This window comes from Oryza glaberrima, chromosome 4 (genome assembly GCF_000147395.1).
Source record: "Oryza glaberrima chromosome 4, OglaRS2, whole genome shotgun sequence".
NCBI classification, from domain to species: Eukaryota; Viridiplantae; Streptophyta; class Magnoliopsida; order Poales; family Poaceae; genus Oryza; species Oryza glaberrima.
In genome coordinates, this window is record NC_068329.1 from 3,472,433 (window position 1) to 3,487,442 (window position 15,010).

The 15,010-nt window shown below is 40.4% G+C and overlaps 1 protein-coding gene across 1 annotated transcript; it reads right to left on the bottom strand.

The window, feature by feature from the left end:
* Nucleotides 1–8,540: 8,540 nt before the first annotated feature.
* LOC127772098 (uncharacterized) lies at nt 8,541–11,196 on the bottom strand. The gene is made up of 2 exons (XM_052298084.1): nt 10,826–11,196; nt 8,541–10,740 (listed from the first exon to the last, which is right to left on the bottom strand). Exon 2 carries the CDS (start codon nt 10,689–10,691, stop codon nt 9,006–9,008), a length of 1,686 nt encoding a protein of 561 aa, XP_052154044.1. The 5' UTR covers nt 10,692–10,740; nt 10,826–11,196; the 3' UTR covers nt 8,541–9,005.
* Nucleotides 11,197–15,010: the final 3,814 nt, after the last annotated feature.

Sequence of the window (15,010 nt, forward strand, 5' to 3'; positions counted from 1 at the left end):
GGTATGATCAATGATGAACCAACCTGAACCTAAAATGGTTTGATTTTATATTTGCTCTGACCAGACAATCTGTAACTCACTTAACAGTCTTGAAGAACCTTTACCTTAAGATATAGTGGTTGACCTAAACTTGCTTTACTGTCATGCCAGGTTTCTCAAGCAGGAGTCAACATTATTTTATTGTTGAAGTCAAGTACTAGTGTGCATAGATTGTCCAGGAGAAGTTGGGAAAAGTTAAAAAATTATTTTATGGCGCTGTGGTTCCAAAATAATGTCGCGTGTTTGTTATGGAGTCAGTGGTCATTTTTCCAACACATGAAAACTTTGCTCCCTCGTTAGTTGAAATTAAAATTAACTAGAGTAGTGGTTGATATCCTTAAATTCACATGGGGTACGCTATCAATTACTATACAGTTATTTCCTTAAATTCACATGGTTAAATTCTTTATGGTGGAACCAGCACACCCGGGTGGTTAAATTCACATGAGCATATCCATTGTTAGCTTATTCTAGATTTGACATGGATGCTCGTATTTATTACTAATTATTCTTTGAGTGATAGGTGACATATCCATCGCCAGAGACTTCGTCAATCTCAAGATATGATGGCCTAATCTTTCAGATATGCTCAAAGAGGTAGGATGTGCGTGTGTGTTTATAACGGTAAGTATATGCGCGTTGTGAGCATCTACATTTGTACTATGTTTTTAAAAAATGATTTTTCATGAATTTTGTGCAAAGTTACATGAGAAAAAGAATAAGCTAACAAATACTAGGAATACTATGAGGGGAGTTTATTATTGGGTTTAAGGTTGTGTTTAGGAGGACCCGCCACGCAAAACAAACCTTGTATTATTGCATGGTTAATTAAGTATTAACTTTTTTAAAAAAATAAATTAATATGATTTTTTTAAAAACAACTTTCATATATAAAGTTTTTGCATAAATCATACAGTTCAGTAGTTTGAAAAGCGTGCGCGCGGAAAACGAAAGAGTTGGGGTTGGGAAAATGAGGGAATAACACAGCCTAAGTCTCATGTTGGATTTTTTTTTTATTGTATGAAGCGTAGGAATTTTTTTTCATTTTTAAATTTTTATTTTTTATTATTTACAGAAATATTTTACCGGCAAAAATATTTACAGAAGTAGACCCTGCCCCTACCGAGGGCGGCAGTGTGACGTGAGGGACGGACAAGATAAAAAAAATAGAAAAATGCATTTTCGGTAAGGCGAAAATTGCATTTGCCCCCTTGTAGCCCTTGCAGAGGGCGGCAAGGGACCTCAGTGCAAAATGTGCACACCTTTCCGCCCTCCATTTGGGCGGCAGGGGCCATTTTTGTAAATATTTTGGGTGGTATAATATTTATGTAAATACTAAAAAATAAAAATTTAAAAATGAAAAAAAAATTCTGGAGCATAGTACGCTTGAAAGGCCTAGGCCCAAGCTAGAGAGGTGGATCAGATTATTGTTGGGCTACAAATAAAATGCCATGTTTCGGCTAAGCTGGAAATTAAACAAGTCCATTAAAGCCTTTACTGTCACCAGCTTTTAGGCTGGAAACCAAGATACAGCCCACTAACACTTTGTCTTCGTTATAGTTTTCCGAGAGTAGGGAATATTTTTTTAAAACAAATTACCTATATATAAATTAAGTTTAAAGATCATAAACCTCACAAAATAGAAAGACCAGAAGCTGTTCAAACTTATTTATCCACAACTATCTCACCCCTCAAAATCATACTGCCTCCGTTTTATCATATTATAAATCGTTTGACTTTTTTTCTAGTTAAATTTCTTTAAGTTTGATTAAGTTTATAAAAAATATAGTACTATTTTCAACATAAAACAAATATACTATTATAAATATTTAATGTTTGATTTAATGAATTAATTTGATATTTTAAATGTTGCTAATTTTTTTATAAACTTGATCCAACTTAATAAAATTTAACTGGAAAAAAGCCAAACGACTCATAATATGAAACGGATGGAGTATTATTTAGTAGAAAATGTAAGTGATGAATTAGGTCATGGGGTATGATCAATGATGAACCAACCTGAACCTAAAATGGTTTGATTTTATATTTGTATTACTCTGACCAGACCATCTGTAACTCACTTAACAGTCTTGAAGCGCCTTTACCTTTAAGATATATAAGTAGTGGTTGACCAAAACTTGTTTAACTGTCATGCCTGGTTTCTCAAGCAGGAGTCAACATTATTTTATTGTTGAAGTCAAGTAGTGTGCATAGATTCTCCACGAGAAGTTGGTCAAAAAATAATCTTTTTTATGGCGCCGTGGTTCCAAATTAATGTCGTGTTTGTTATGGAGTCAGTGGTCATTTTTCCAACATTTGAAATCTTTGCTCCCTTATTAGTTGAAATTAAAATTAACTAGAGTAGTGGTTGATATCCTTAAATTTACATGTGATACGCTATCAATTATTATACAATTATTTGCATAATGATTTTTTTTCTGAAAATCTAACTATTCCTTCAGTTTCTTTTTTTTTAAAAAAAGAAACTTTAGTAAACGTGCACACTACAGGATCATGAAGAAATCCTTGGATGCTCTATATATCCTATCCTAATAAACAGGAACAGCAATAATGAATCATACGCACATGTTCGACACATAATGACAAAACAAAAATGATGGGTTCTTTACAATATCGTAGCTGCAGGGAACAGTAGTGGTAAGCAGAAGGCAGAAGAGAAGAGAGTAATTAGTAGCATATATTTCGCTGGAGATGGCGACGATGATGAGCCCTCGTGATGGTAGGGTTCATTACTCAATTAAACCCCGGAGAAAGCTCATATGCATGAATCATCATTCATATCCAAGAGCACGCCTAGTCCTGATTCCAGGAGGCACACATGATGCATGAGAGGTTTTCCAAGACAATGTCAAGGCAATTCAAGTCTATGCATCATATCATTAATACTTCCTTTCTTTTTTCTAATGAATGTTTAGGATATCGATATATATATATATAGAGTCTCTATTGCACAGCATTTTTTTTCTCATTATCTATCTAAAAAATATATTAAGTTATAACTACATAAAAATATTTTCTTAATATTTCCGCACTTAGTTTGAGTTAATATTTTTTTAAAATTTAACTACATGCTAAATCATAAAAAAAATATGAAATTTAACTGCATGTTAAATCATAAAAAAAAATTGAACAGAGGGAGTACGAGCAGTGGTGTAGATGCGGTTTTTCTTAGCCTTTTAGGAAAGTGTCGTGTTCCACTTATCGGTGAAATCTACAGTGGACCTACTTGTCAGTGACTGTCTGCGCGACAATGTTGTAAGTCTGGTTTGTCCACAGCCATACTTTTCTTGGCACCAAGCATGGGGGGAGGGGGATCAGAGATGAGCCCACTGCTTGTCTTCAAATGCAGGTGCATTGCTGCAGGATGCAACAGATCAGGTTAAAAGCTGAGAAGGGAACAAAAGTTGCATCACGGAGCATGATTAGTTACCCTCTGATGGTCCCAAAAAGGTACACCCCTAGTTACTGCCAATGGTTACACCAAGGCTGGTTGTCCAATTGGCAATGGCACATAGAGAGGCATCATGATTTCTGATCTGAACTTTCACTAACTGTACAATGGCAATTTCATATTTTTCATAGGTAGAGAGATCAGCCAATCAGGTTCAAAATTCAGCAGTTTGGGGTCCAGAAGCTGTGAAAGGGCTTTCACCTCTTCTCTTTGCAGTAATGGCGGCAGCCAAGAACTCATGAGCTGCAAAGATTGCTACAGCTTACTGTTGCCCAACAGTGAGTGATTCAGATTTCAGAGAGAGAGCCCCTCATTGACTGCATGCAATATTGCACTCTGCACTGAACTGCACTGCACTGCATTTGCATTTGCAGCATCAAAGGCCATCACATGGTTACAGCTTGGCATTGTCTCCAAAGCTCAGCTCCCCATCCAACAAGCACACCTGCCTCTTAAAAGACTCTCCCTCTCCTTGCATTTCATGTCCTTCTTCCCAGGACCAATTTGATTTTTTTGCATTGGTCCGGTTCTTGTTGTGCCTGCCTGCACCGTACGACTCAGGGATTGTGTACATAATTAACTATATCTTTATATATTTGGACCATTGATGCATCGTCCTCTGCCGTCTGCAACTGTGAACTGAAAATATTGTCTCATCAAGGACTGATCAATATATGCTGAAATCCTGAGCTTGGTAAAAATGATGAGCACTGGTTTTTAAGTGGCGGTTTTTGCAGTCGTAATTGTAACCGTGAACTACTGTCATGATCCATCCTAAAATATAAGGGGTTTTTGCTATGCATTTGTATAGATGATAGGGTGTGTAGGATTCATAGATAAAGATTTTTGCACACAATATGCAGGTTTCATATGTCTGAAAGTATTATGATTGTGGTGAGCTGGAAGCCTGGAAGCACATCGGCATCCGTGACGATGCCCATGAGTGAGGTGACAATAGGGACTCTGAAGAGAATGCGTTTGTATTGTACTATGTACCAGGATGAGATGAACTCGTTGGGCTCCACAAAACCATGGGTGAATTGGACCAGGAGTACCCGGCACTATTTCAAAAATTATCTCATCATTCAATTCAAAGCTACGGCAGAATATAATGACAACAATCTAGTTAAAAAAATTAGCAGTGAACTAAGTTTTGGTGTATATATATATATATATATATATATATATATATATATATATATATCTTCATTCTCGATTCTACAAGAATTTATATAGAAGTGTTTCTTTTGCCTCTGTTCTAAGAAAGTTTCATTTTCTCATAATGTATCCACTTAATTCGTTTTATGATGATCGATTCAACATCTGGTAAAAAGACATACCATGGTTCTATTATCAGTGACCTTAATTGATAGATTAATTATTTTCTTTTTTGCCATGCGCTAATTTGGACACTGATGGTGAACTAACTTATATCCATGCATAGTTCACAACCGAGTACGATTTTACATCCAATTTGGATAATTGTTGCCAAAATGTCAGCTGGGAGTAGTTTTGACAGAGCAGCTCTGATCAAAGCTGACCTTTTGCAATAGTGGTAGTTGGCAAGCCATGCATATGTACTGCGAATAATGCAAAGCTATTTTGCACTGCAGCATCATCAGCACATGTACTACTTCCAAGATCAGTGGTCTCTCATGTCCTAATTTGCCTCCTGTCCCTCCTGCCCATGTTGAATTTACATTACTAATCAAATGTACTCAAATACGGTTGTACCTATATCAGGCTGCATTGATAATCACATGTCGTGTCGATCATTAGGGCTCTCGAAGTTACTTGGGATCGATCAGCAATTCGAGATCAGTTCCAAGTTCAGATCCAGCATATACCATTCTGAACCTTTTTTTTTTTAACTGAAATACCATTCTGAACTTCATTCTGAACTGAAATACCATTCTGAACTTCCTTCTGAACTGAAATACCATTCTGAACTTCATTCTAATATTGTTTATTCTGAACATAACCTTAACAAATGGCCCTGCATTTAGCTAAGAAATGAAATTACATATTGCCTCTGTTTCTATCAACAATGCAGTAACAAAAAAGGAAAGAAAAAATAACTGGGATAAGTACGAAAAGTCTACCACTACTCTAAATTAACGCAATATGTCTTTAAGAAGGATCGGACGAATACGTGCCGCTGACATATATTAAAAATTCGGATCCGCCAAATGGTTCGGGGTTTCACCAAAAATCATCATTTTCTTTAGGGCTTATTTCCCCCTTTTTCATTTATGTCAGGTCATCACCAACTGAAATTATTTACCAATATTCAATATTTCAATCCTTGATTGTACTTGTAGAAAATGCCAGGTAAATGAAGCAACGGAATACCGGCTGGTTGTTATAGCAGATCGAAGTCGTCCAGTTTTCCTAGGATCACAACTCATAAGTGTTAATTACCACCGTGGTTGCCGGACCACGATCGACGCAATATGATGAGCTTGCTGCCCTAAATGTCAACAAATACTGCTAACGCATTACGAATTCACAATAAATACACAACCACACCTGGTAACTGCAATCAAGCTATGCGAGTACTTCCCTCCGGTTCCATATTTCCTCTTGCTACAAGTTCCATATTTTATTTATTTTTTTAGAGAATGGTATTTTTTTTACCTGGCCTCTATATTCAACCGGATATGTGCAGCCTTTACAACTCATGTTAAATATGTGATCCGAATTTCGAGCCCACGATATATTCGGATTAGTTTCCTAATAGGACTCTAATTTATAGGATTAGTTTCCTATTAGGACTCCTAAATTTCTCCTATATATATCCCTTGTAAGCCGCACGGGGAGGGTGTGACAGCCCAATGTATCCCCTGCGTTTGTATCTAATTCCTCTATACTGATCATTACCGGTCGACGCCCGTGGTTTTTTCCCGCAAGGGTTTTCCACGTAAAAATTCGTGTCTTCGTTGTGCATTTATTTTCATAACAACTCAATCTGAAATTTGCTTCTATAAAGATTTGAACATGGGACCTGGAGTGCTACTCAGGTCACTACAATCACTTGGCTACATGCCCTTACGCAAAGTGTTGCATGGGGTTGATGAAAATTTCTCTCTATGGAGAGATTAGTGAATGTTTTAGGTTGCGTTCGGATTTATCCTTTCTTAACTTCTATTTCCTTATTTTTCACGTGTGCGTTTTTCGAACTGATAAACAGTGCATTTTTATAAGAAATTTATATGTGAAAGTTGATTTTAAAAATCATATTAATCTAATTTTCAAAATTTTTAGCTAACACTTAATTAATTATGTGCTGATCTGCCGCTTGTTTTGCGTGCGTGGAGATTAGTTCACACCCCACAATAATGAATACATCCTTAGTTTACCCCCATTAGTCAATGTTTGTGTGCTTTTCAACGTGAGAGAAACACTATGGGTGTGTTTAGTTCACGCCAAAATTAAAAGTTTGGTTGAAATTGGAACGGTGTGATGGAAAAGTTGGAAGTTTGTGTGTGTAGGAAAGTTTTGATGTGATGGAAAAGTTGTAAGTTTGAAAAAAAAGTTTGAAACTAAACTAGGCCTATGTTCAAAAGTTTTTAATATGGTCAGAATAGAAAATAGACACCCAAATTAATTAATTAATTAGTTAATTACAAGTGATTGGGATTATGTTTAAACCGACAAAAAATATTTAACTAGAGGGAATACTCTTAGAAGGTCCTATCTCCGTTGATTTACAGTCTTGAAGAGTAAACTTTGACATTGATTTATCATGAGATCTTTATTCTCATAAAAAGAATATTTTTTGAAACACTTTGAAATATTAATCTATTTATATAATTTTACACATTAAATTTATTTGTATTTTGATTAACTGTTAGCCAAAATCTATAAAGTTTGACGTTGAATCAAAATACACCTTCAGAAATAAATGGAGGGAATAGAAAGCAATGGCATTGAAATGTTGGGTGCATCAATGCCATTGCTAACAATGCTGTTTGCTAGGTATACTATCTGAAATCCAGATTAACAACACAATGTGCCTCAATGAATAAACAGAAGCTTATCTGAAACAAAAGGGACTATCTGAAATCCAGATGTAAAATGCTAAAATAAACATTGTAGCGCAAGCAATCTGCACCTGTTATAACATATGCCATGCTATGCAGAACAAATTATAATGTGATCAGTGTTCACGCAGAATCACATAATCACAGAATTGAATTCAGTAACTTGAACAGGCAACCGCAGAATTGAATTCTGAAAACATTTGACTGTTAATGTTGCTACTTGCTACAGAATATACATGATGAGGACGATATATACTTGCAGTCCTCAAGAATGCATTTGCAGTGCAATGATGTTTGATGTTCATATATATACAACTATGTTAGTAGCACGGCAACCACAAAATGCAGGGTGTAAAAAAAGTCAAGAGTGAGTTTTAAGAGTACAACAGCAAGTGATTCTGTAGCCCATTATTGTCACCTGTCTGCTGCTAAAAAAGGGCACCAAGAAACAGTTCCTACATTTACTGATTGCTAATGAATAATGTTACTGTGTATGCTTTACCAACTTGCTATAGAAATGAGCAGCATATATGCCTCTGATTGCTGCAGAGTAGTAGCAATCAGTTCATGTCAGTGTGCACTGTAGAAACAAGTTGTATTGATGATTCATTCTAGATTTGAAATGTGCAACATTTGAAAATTGTCTCTATTGTTTTTGTTTCCATGTTCAAATATCACCTGTGCCTTTTAGCAACCAATGCAGAGCAGAAGTGGAAATTCATTGAGAGAAGGTAAACTAATTGACCTACCAACTAAACTAGTAGCTTTAGGGTATATAGTATAGTATTATTTGCCTTTAAGATGAGTGGGTTAGCATCAACATCTACTACTCCTACTATTGGTGTAATATAGAAATATACTCCCTAAATTAATGGATATTGTCATACCTTTGTGTAACAAGATAGTAGTAGTATTAGTTGTTCTCAGTTTGCTTTTGGCAAGTTCTCAGTTTGCTTTTGGCAAAGTCCAATGCTGACGAAAAGCAATGACCAAGGCAGAGTGACTTGATATATTCATAGTCTGAACATTCCATATGCTAGAATTCATTAGGTAAACAGAGGAGTAAAACTTTGTGACTTCACTACCAAATACCAAATAGGATACTTTCAACTAGTTATCCACAAACATGTCCTACCAAATACAAAATAAAAAAGGTGAATTTTACTAAGGCACAAACCCCTTTTGGACACTTGAGATTGCTCATTTGCTTTGGCACAAAACATTCATTTATGTACAACTGAGTTAGACAGAGCATATCTCAAGTGAACAAAAGCATTAGGCAATCCTATAAATTTTTTTCATCTATGAATGATAGATGATCTCATGTGCAACTTGCACCCAAAAAAACAGAAGAGAAAAAAATCCAAACCAAAACACAAGTACCCTTTGTTGTTTCATATTCCTTGTACACTATGGAACCAAGCAGAAACCTGACCTTGGACTGATGGACTCTACTGCGGTTGCCACTCCATACAATCGTCGAAGTCGAGACTACTAGAGCAATCCAGCAGTGCATTCTGTTGCTGCTCATACCGGCAGATGTAATTTAGCCCGACAAGCAATTCGCATATCACGGCCTCCGTCTTCTCCCTGTCCGCGAAATACAATGTCTGAAGAAGTAGCACATTCCCCTTCAACACAATCTGCTGCTGCTCGAAATTCCTCTCGGCTTGCCACCGGATCATGTTGTGCGCCATCGGAGCAAGCCATGTCAGGGTCTTCTCAAGCGTTTCCCTCCAATCGTGCGCGAGGAACGCATCGTAGATCGCCATGCTCTTCACATATGTTTTCAAGCTCTTCCTCAGTGCTGCTCTCAAGCTTGATGGCAACATCTGGTACAGATCATCCCGAGCCTCCTCACCAACAAGATGTGGGTACCGGAGCAACTTCTCGATGATGATGACAATATTCGCGTAATGCAACGCAAGCGCTGACCCGCCAATCGTGGATGGCGGGGCTAGTGATGTCACAGTACTTTTCGGACCGAATCGCGCCCTTCTGCCAACCTTGCCACTCTTGGTTGCCATTGTCGACACCCCCTGCTCGCCGCTGAATGGCAGAAGCATCCCGGACCTGATTGTGCTAATGCAGCTGGCATCCTCCAAGAATTCATCCTCAAACCCATCCTTCCATGACACCGAGCTACTCAAGCTCAAGCACTCCATGAACATTTTACCGGGGCTTGCCCCGCAATTCGACCGGAAATTCACGGAACGTGGCGTGTCCACGTCGATCCTTGCAATTGGCCCTGATTTGGTGTCGCCAAAATTAGTCCGGACATGGCCCGAATTGTTCGCCGAGGCTGGGCCGGAGAGCTGCCGGCTTTGGTCACACTGCCTTGAGCTCCGGCCAATGGCCAGCAAGTCGAGCCCCCGCATTGGGTCGCCGAAGACGAGGCGGATGCGGTCGTAGATGGCGCAGACGGCGCGGGCGAGCAGGAGCACGGCCTTGTCGTAGGTCCAGTTCCAGAGCGACGAGTCCCTGAGGCGGCGCGCGTCGTGGCGGCGCCACCGCGTGCGCTGCTCCAGCGCGCGGCGCGCCTCGTCGGTGGGGAGCTTCCGCGCAGACTGCTCGAGGTCGGCGAGCGCCTCGAGCTCGGCGTAGAGCGCGGCCGTGGCGGCGGCCAGGCGGTCGAGCTTGCGGACGAGCGCGGTGGCCTCGGAGTGCGAGGCGGCGGCGAAGGCGGCGTCGGAGCGGCCGGCGAGGAGGTCGGCGTAGACGTGGTCGAAGCCGAGGAGCGCCGGGAGCGTGCACCGCCTGCCGAGGCGCGCCGCGACGGCCGCGACGCGGTTGAGCGCGTCGAGCTTCTCGGCGAGCGCGAGCGCCAGGAGGCGCGCGTCGTCGCCCGGCACTAGCGCGCGCACCGCCTGGGAGCCGAGGCAGAGCGGGCCGAGTAGCCGCGCCGCCTCGGCGTCCGACAGCGAGCGGTACAGGTTGGCGGCGCGCGACATGGCGTTCGCCACCTCGAACGACAGGATGCCGACCCTCCCGTCATCCACCACCCCCTCCACCGCCGCCGCCGCCGCGCCGCCCTTGCCGCTACTCGTCGTCACCGGCTTCACCTTCCTAGACGACGACGACGACGACGACGACGTCGCCATGGACAGCACCTTGTGCACCAGCGGCTCGGCCACCATGGCTTCCAAATCGAACAAAAGATTCACCCAAAAAGGCTAAACCTTTCACCTTTGCGCGTCAAAGCCAGCAAAAAAGTAGTGAGAAAAAAATCCCTCCGCTTTTGCACCAAATCCAAGCTAACCAAGAAACCAACCACGAAGCTGCCGATTGAATTCAAATCAAATCCCCGTCGATTTGAATTCAAACCCAAATCCTCCGAGATGTCAACCAACACATCGCAGCATCGCCATTACCAAACAAACAAGAGACGAAATGGGAAAAGAAAGCCAGAGGAATTTGCTCGGGTGGTGTTCCAAAGAAAGCAAGAAGCAATGGGTGGAAGACGAAGAAGAAGAAACAATGGGGGAGGAGGGGTTTCGAATCGATTCAGGGGCAAGAAGAAGTTGAAGAGGAGGTGGAGCTATGAGGACGCCATTGATGCGGGGCTTCACTGGCTTCACTGCTCGGCCTCCAACCCTTCGCTGGTGGCCATTAATATCGCCATAAATCGCAGCGGAGCAACGCAACAAAAGCAACAAGCTCACTACTACTAGCTCAGACTCGGAGCCTCGCTGCCAGCGTGGTGCCTTTTTGTTACCCTCTCACCGCCATGTGGGCCCCACTGTAGCTGGTGGGCCCACGTGTCGGTGTGGTGTGGTGTGCTGTGTTAGGGTAGAGGTGTCGTAGGTGAAAAAATGTGGTGGTGGTGGTAGTAGCAGTTGCGTTTTTGAAAAGTGGAGAGGTGGACTTTGGAGCAAGTAAACTTACTGCAACACCAGGTAGTACCCTCCTACTCTACTCACGAGGGAATCTTTTGCAGATTAGTCCTCAGGGTTTCTTTTTCAAAGTTTTACAAATGGGTCCTCCGGTTATTTTTTTGACGTGGGCCCCACTTCTGGATCGTTTCTATGGCCTGTAGTGTGTATAGTAAATACTAGCGGGCTATAGCGGATATGAGGAGCCGCCACTAGGATATTCTAATTTTGCAGCTAAGCAAAGCTTACCGCTAATAGCTGTGTTTAGCCGGAGATAGCTGCTAAATGGGTTGAAATTAGCGGATGCTAAATTTTTACTGGGCTGAGAAATTCTGCCTGAGGGCTTAGGCCCATCCGTCTCTTGTGCCCCTGTAATGTAACCGTAACTCCCTCTCAATCTCTCCCCTATCTCTCACACTCTCCTCTCTCTCTCTCTTTCGTGCACGGCAGTGGCAGCGGCGGTTGTGCGTGACGACAAAGGAGGATGAGCGCGACGGCGGCCACCAATCCCATCCCCAGTCCCTACTCTAGTCCTCCCCTAAGCAACGGCAGCGGCTCTGCCTAGGACTAGCGGCGGCGGCTGCTACTGCTTCTCCTTGACGGTGGCGACCACCATTCCTTCTCCGATTCGGCCATTCCCCATCCCTCCTCTCCCCCAAGCAGCACCATTCCTCCTATAATGGCAGGTAAGATTTTTGTTCTTTGATTCATATTGGGCAAATGCCAAATATTATGTATATATGTCATGTGCTATATTGTTGATGTGTAGAGTTCAATTTTGTGCTACATTGTTAGCTATGACCATGTGATATAAATGTGTCAATTTTTAGCCCAAATTTTGTCAAAATTTTCAATTTTCCCTAGTATTTTCCAAAACCGCTACATTGCTTAGCTGCCGCTATAGCTTCTCTTAGCTGTTGGAGAGCTGAACCGCTAAATGTCTTAGCCCGCTATTTAGAACCTTGGGGTAATAGTAACAGTGTGGGGGTACACTACACGTGTTCGTGGTTGTCTTTATGGGATAGGATGGAATTTTGGGGTTGTAAAGATTGATGTTATTTCAAACCATACCAATTTTGGTAAAATTGTCAAATATGTGCATCTATTTAGTTTTTACCAAACTTTGGTAAATACATAAGAAATCCTGCCAAAACTTGACAATATTGTCAAATTGCTAAAATTTTGGTAATGTCAAAATTTAGTATGGTTTATTTTAGCTATAATCTGAACAACCCCTTTGTTTCAGGGATGTTGCTTTTCTAAAATCATTAGGAGAATGACACGCCAACTTAACTTATGTAATGTGACAAAAACAAATCTACTAGAATAAGTTAAACATGGCCTAGCTAGCAACATCCTATGGGCTCAGTTGAGATTATCTAAAATAATCCGATGTTCCAGCTTCCATGGCCATTTTTAATAGGATATCATTTTGGCATCGACATAGTCTCTCTAATACACATATTTTATCATTATCTATTAAATTATTAAAAATGTAACTAAGTTTTTCGTAAAAAATCTACTATTATAAATCATGGTATATTTTATATATTAATGATTTAGGGTTAATTGGATACACACCATTGCAAATATGACGATTCAGATAAATATCATTACAATTCGTCTATTCGCACCCATATCGTTTAAATTCGCACATAATTTGATCCGTGCCGCTACCTCATCACCACGAGGCAAGTGCTGGAGAGAGTTCGTGCTGGTTTCTCCTCCGCGCATGCCTCGACGTCCTCTAGCAGGAGGGGTCACCAACGACATAGAGAGGAGGAGTCACACCCGGAGGCGCCGCCATGACGGACTGGTGGCGGATCGGAGGCTACCACCTCTCATCCCCCACGTATGGATCTGGCATACGCTTGGTGAATCCGAAGCAGGCCTCCTGCTTGTCGTCACTGCCGCCGTACGTGGAAGATGTATACTCCTACTACAACTTAGGCCATGTTTAGTCCCCCCAAAAACTTTTCCCAAAAACATCACATCGAATCTTTGGACATATATATGGATCATTAAATATAGATAAAAAGAAAAACTAATTACACAGATTGCATCTAAATCACGAGACGAATCTTTTCAGCCTAATTAGGCCATGATTAGCCCTAAGTGGTACAATAACCCACATGTGCTAATGATAGTTCAAGGAATTAGTTTTTTTATTCATGTCCAAAAACCCCTTCCGATATCCGATCAAACATCCGATATAACACCCAAAAATTTTCATTTCACCAACTAAACAATAAACACAACAGACCCTTACAGCAACACCAGGTGCTCTCCTACTCTACTGACGATCACGAGGGGATCTTTTGCAGATTGGTCCTCAGGGTTTCTTTTTCCAAGTTTTATAAATGGATCCTCCGGTTATTTTCTACGTGGGCCCCACTGTCTGGATCGTTTCTATTGGCCTCTAGTGTAACAGTGTGGGTGTACACTACACGTGTTCGTGGGTGTTTACGGGACAGGATGGCATTTTCTTCAGTGGATGTTGCTTTTTAAAATCATTAGGAGAATGACACGCCAACTTAACTGATGTAACGTGACAAAAAAAATATAATATAATAAGTTAAGCATGCCCTAGCTAGCAACAGCCTAATACTCCGATGTTCCAGCTTCCATTGTCAACATTATTAAAAGGATATTGCTTTGGCATCGGCATTGTCTCTAATACACTTATTTTATTATTATCTATTAAATAATTAAAAATGTAACTAAGTTTTTTCTTTGACAAATGTACTAATATTAGTTTCGCATTTTAAATCATGGTATATTTTATATGTTAAGATTTTGTGATTTAATTGGTTGTAACTATTTTCAGATACTTCATAGATCGGAGATATTTTTTTAATTATTATTATTATTAAGCACAGGGTTAATTCCATTGAAAATTTACCGATTCTTTTTCACAGATCAACTCAGTCCCCATAGAAATTGGGGGGAAATTCTATGTTGTAAACAAGAGGTTATTCCTTATTCCTTCATCGTAACGTTCTGTCGATTTCAATGTCGCCCCATCACCAACGATTTTTCAATGGATGAAAATAGATTATTTTTTTTTACTTATGTGTGTTCTGATTGGTTGGTTGGAAACTATTGGCATTAATTTTGTTCATCCACCTTGTAGAATACAAAAAGAATTAATCTGGAGTAAAGAAGTGAGTTTCTGATTATTAGTTGGTGGAGGAGCTAGCTGTCGATCGGTTGCTTAATTTCCTGTGGTTGGGTAAAACAAGCATTTCTTTTGGTAGCTTTCTTTCTCTGGATGGTTGGAAATGACTAGTTAATGAAACTTAGTAGTTGACCCAAGTATTGATCATCTTAAAAGGTTAACCTTTAATTCCTGCAGTCAAAAGCAAAAGATTTCTCCTAGCAATCTAGCATGAAGAAAGTTGATTAATCCACATGTATATATGTGGAGTACACTGATTAATTACTTAAAGATTACTCCCTGCTGCTTGGGAGAATTGAGGATTAATTAATTGTTTCACAAGCTGCTTTAGATATGATTCATTGATTCATGAATAATCTATGCCTCTTACGAGTGTGTGAAGGATGATCTCCTTGTTTAGAAGTGC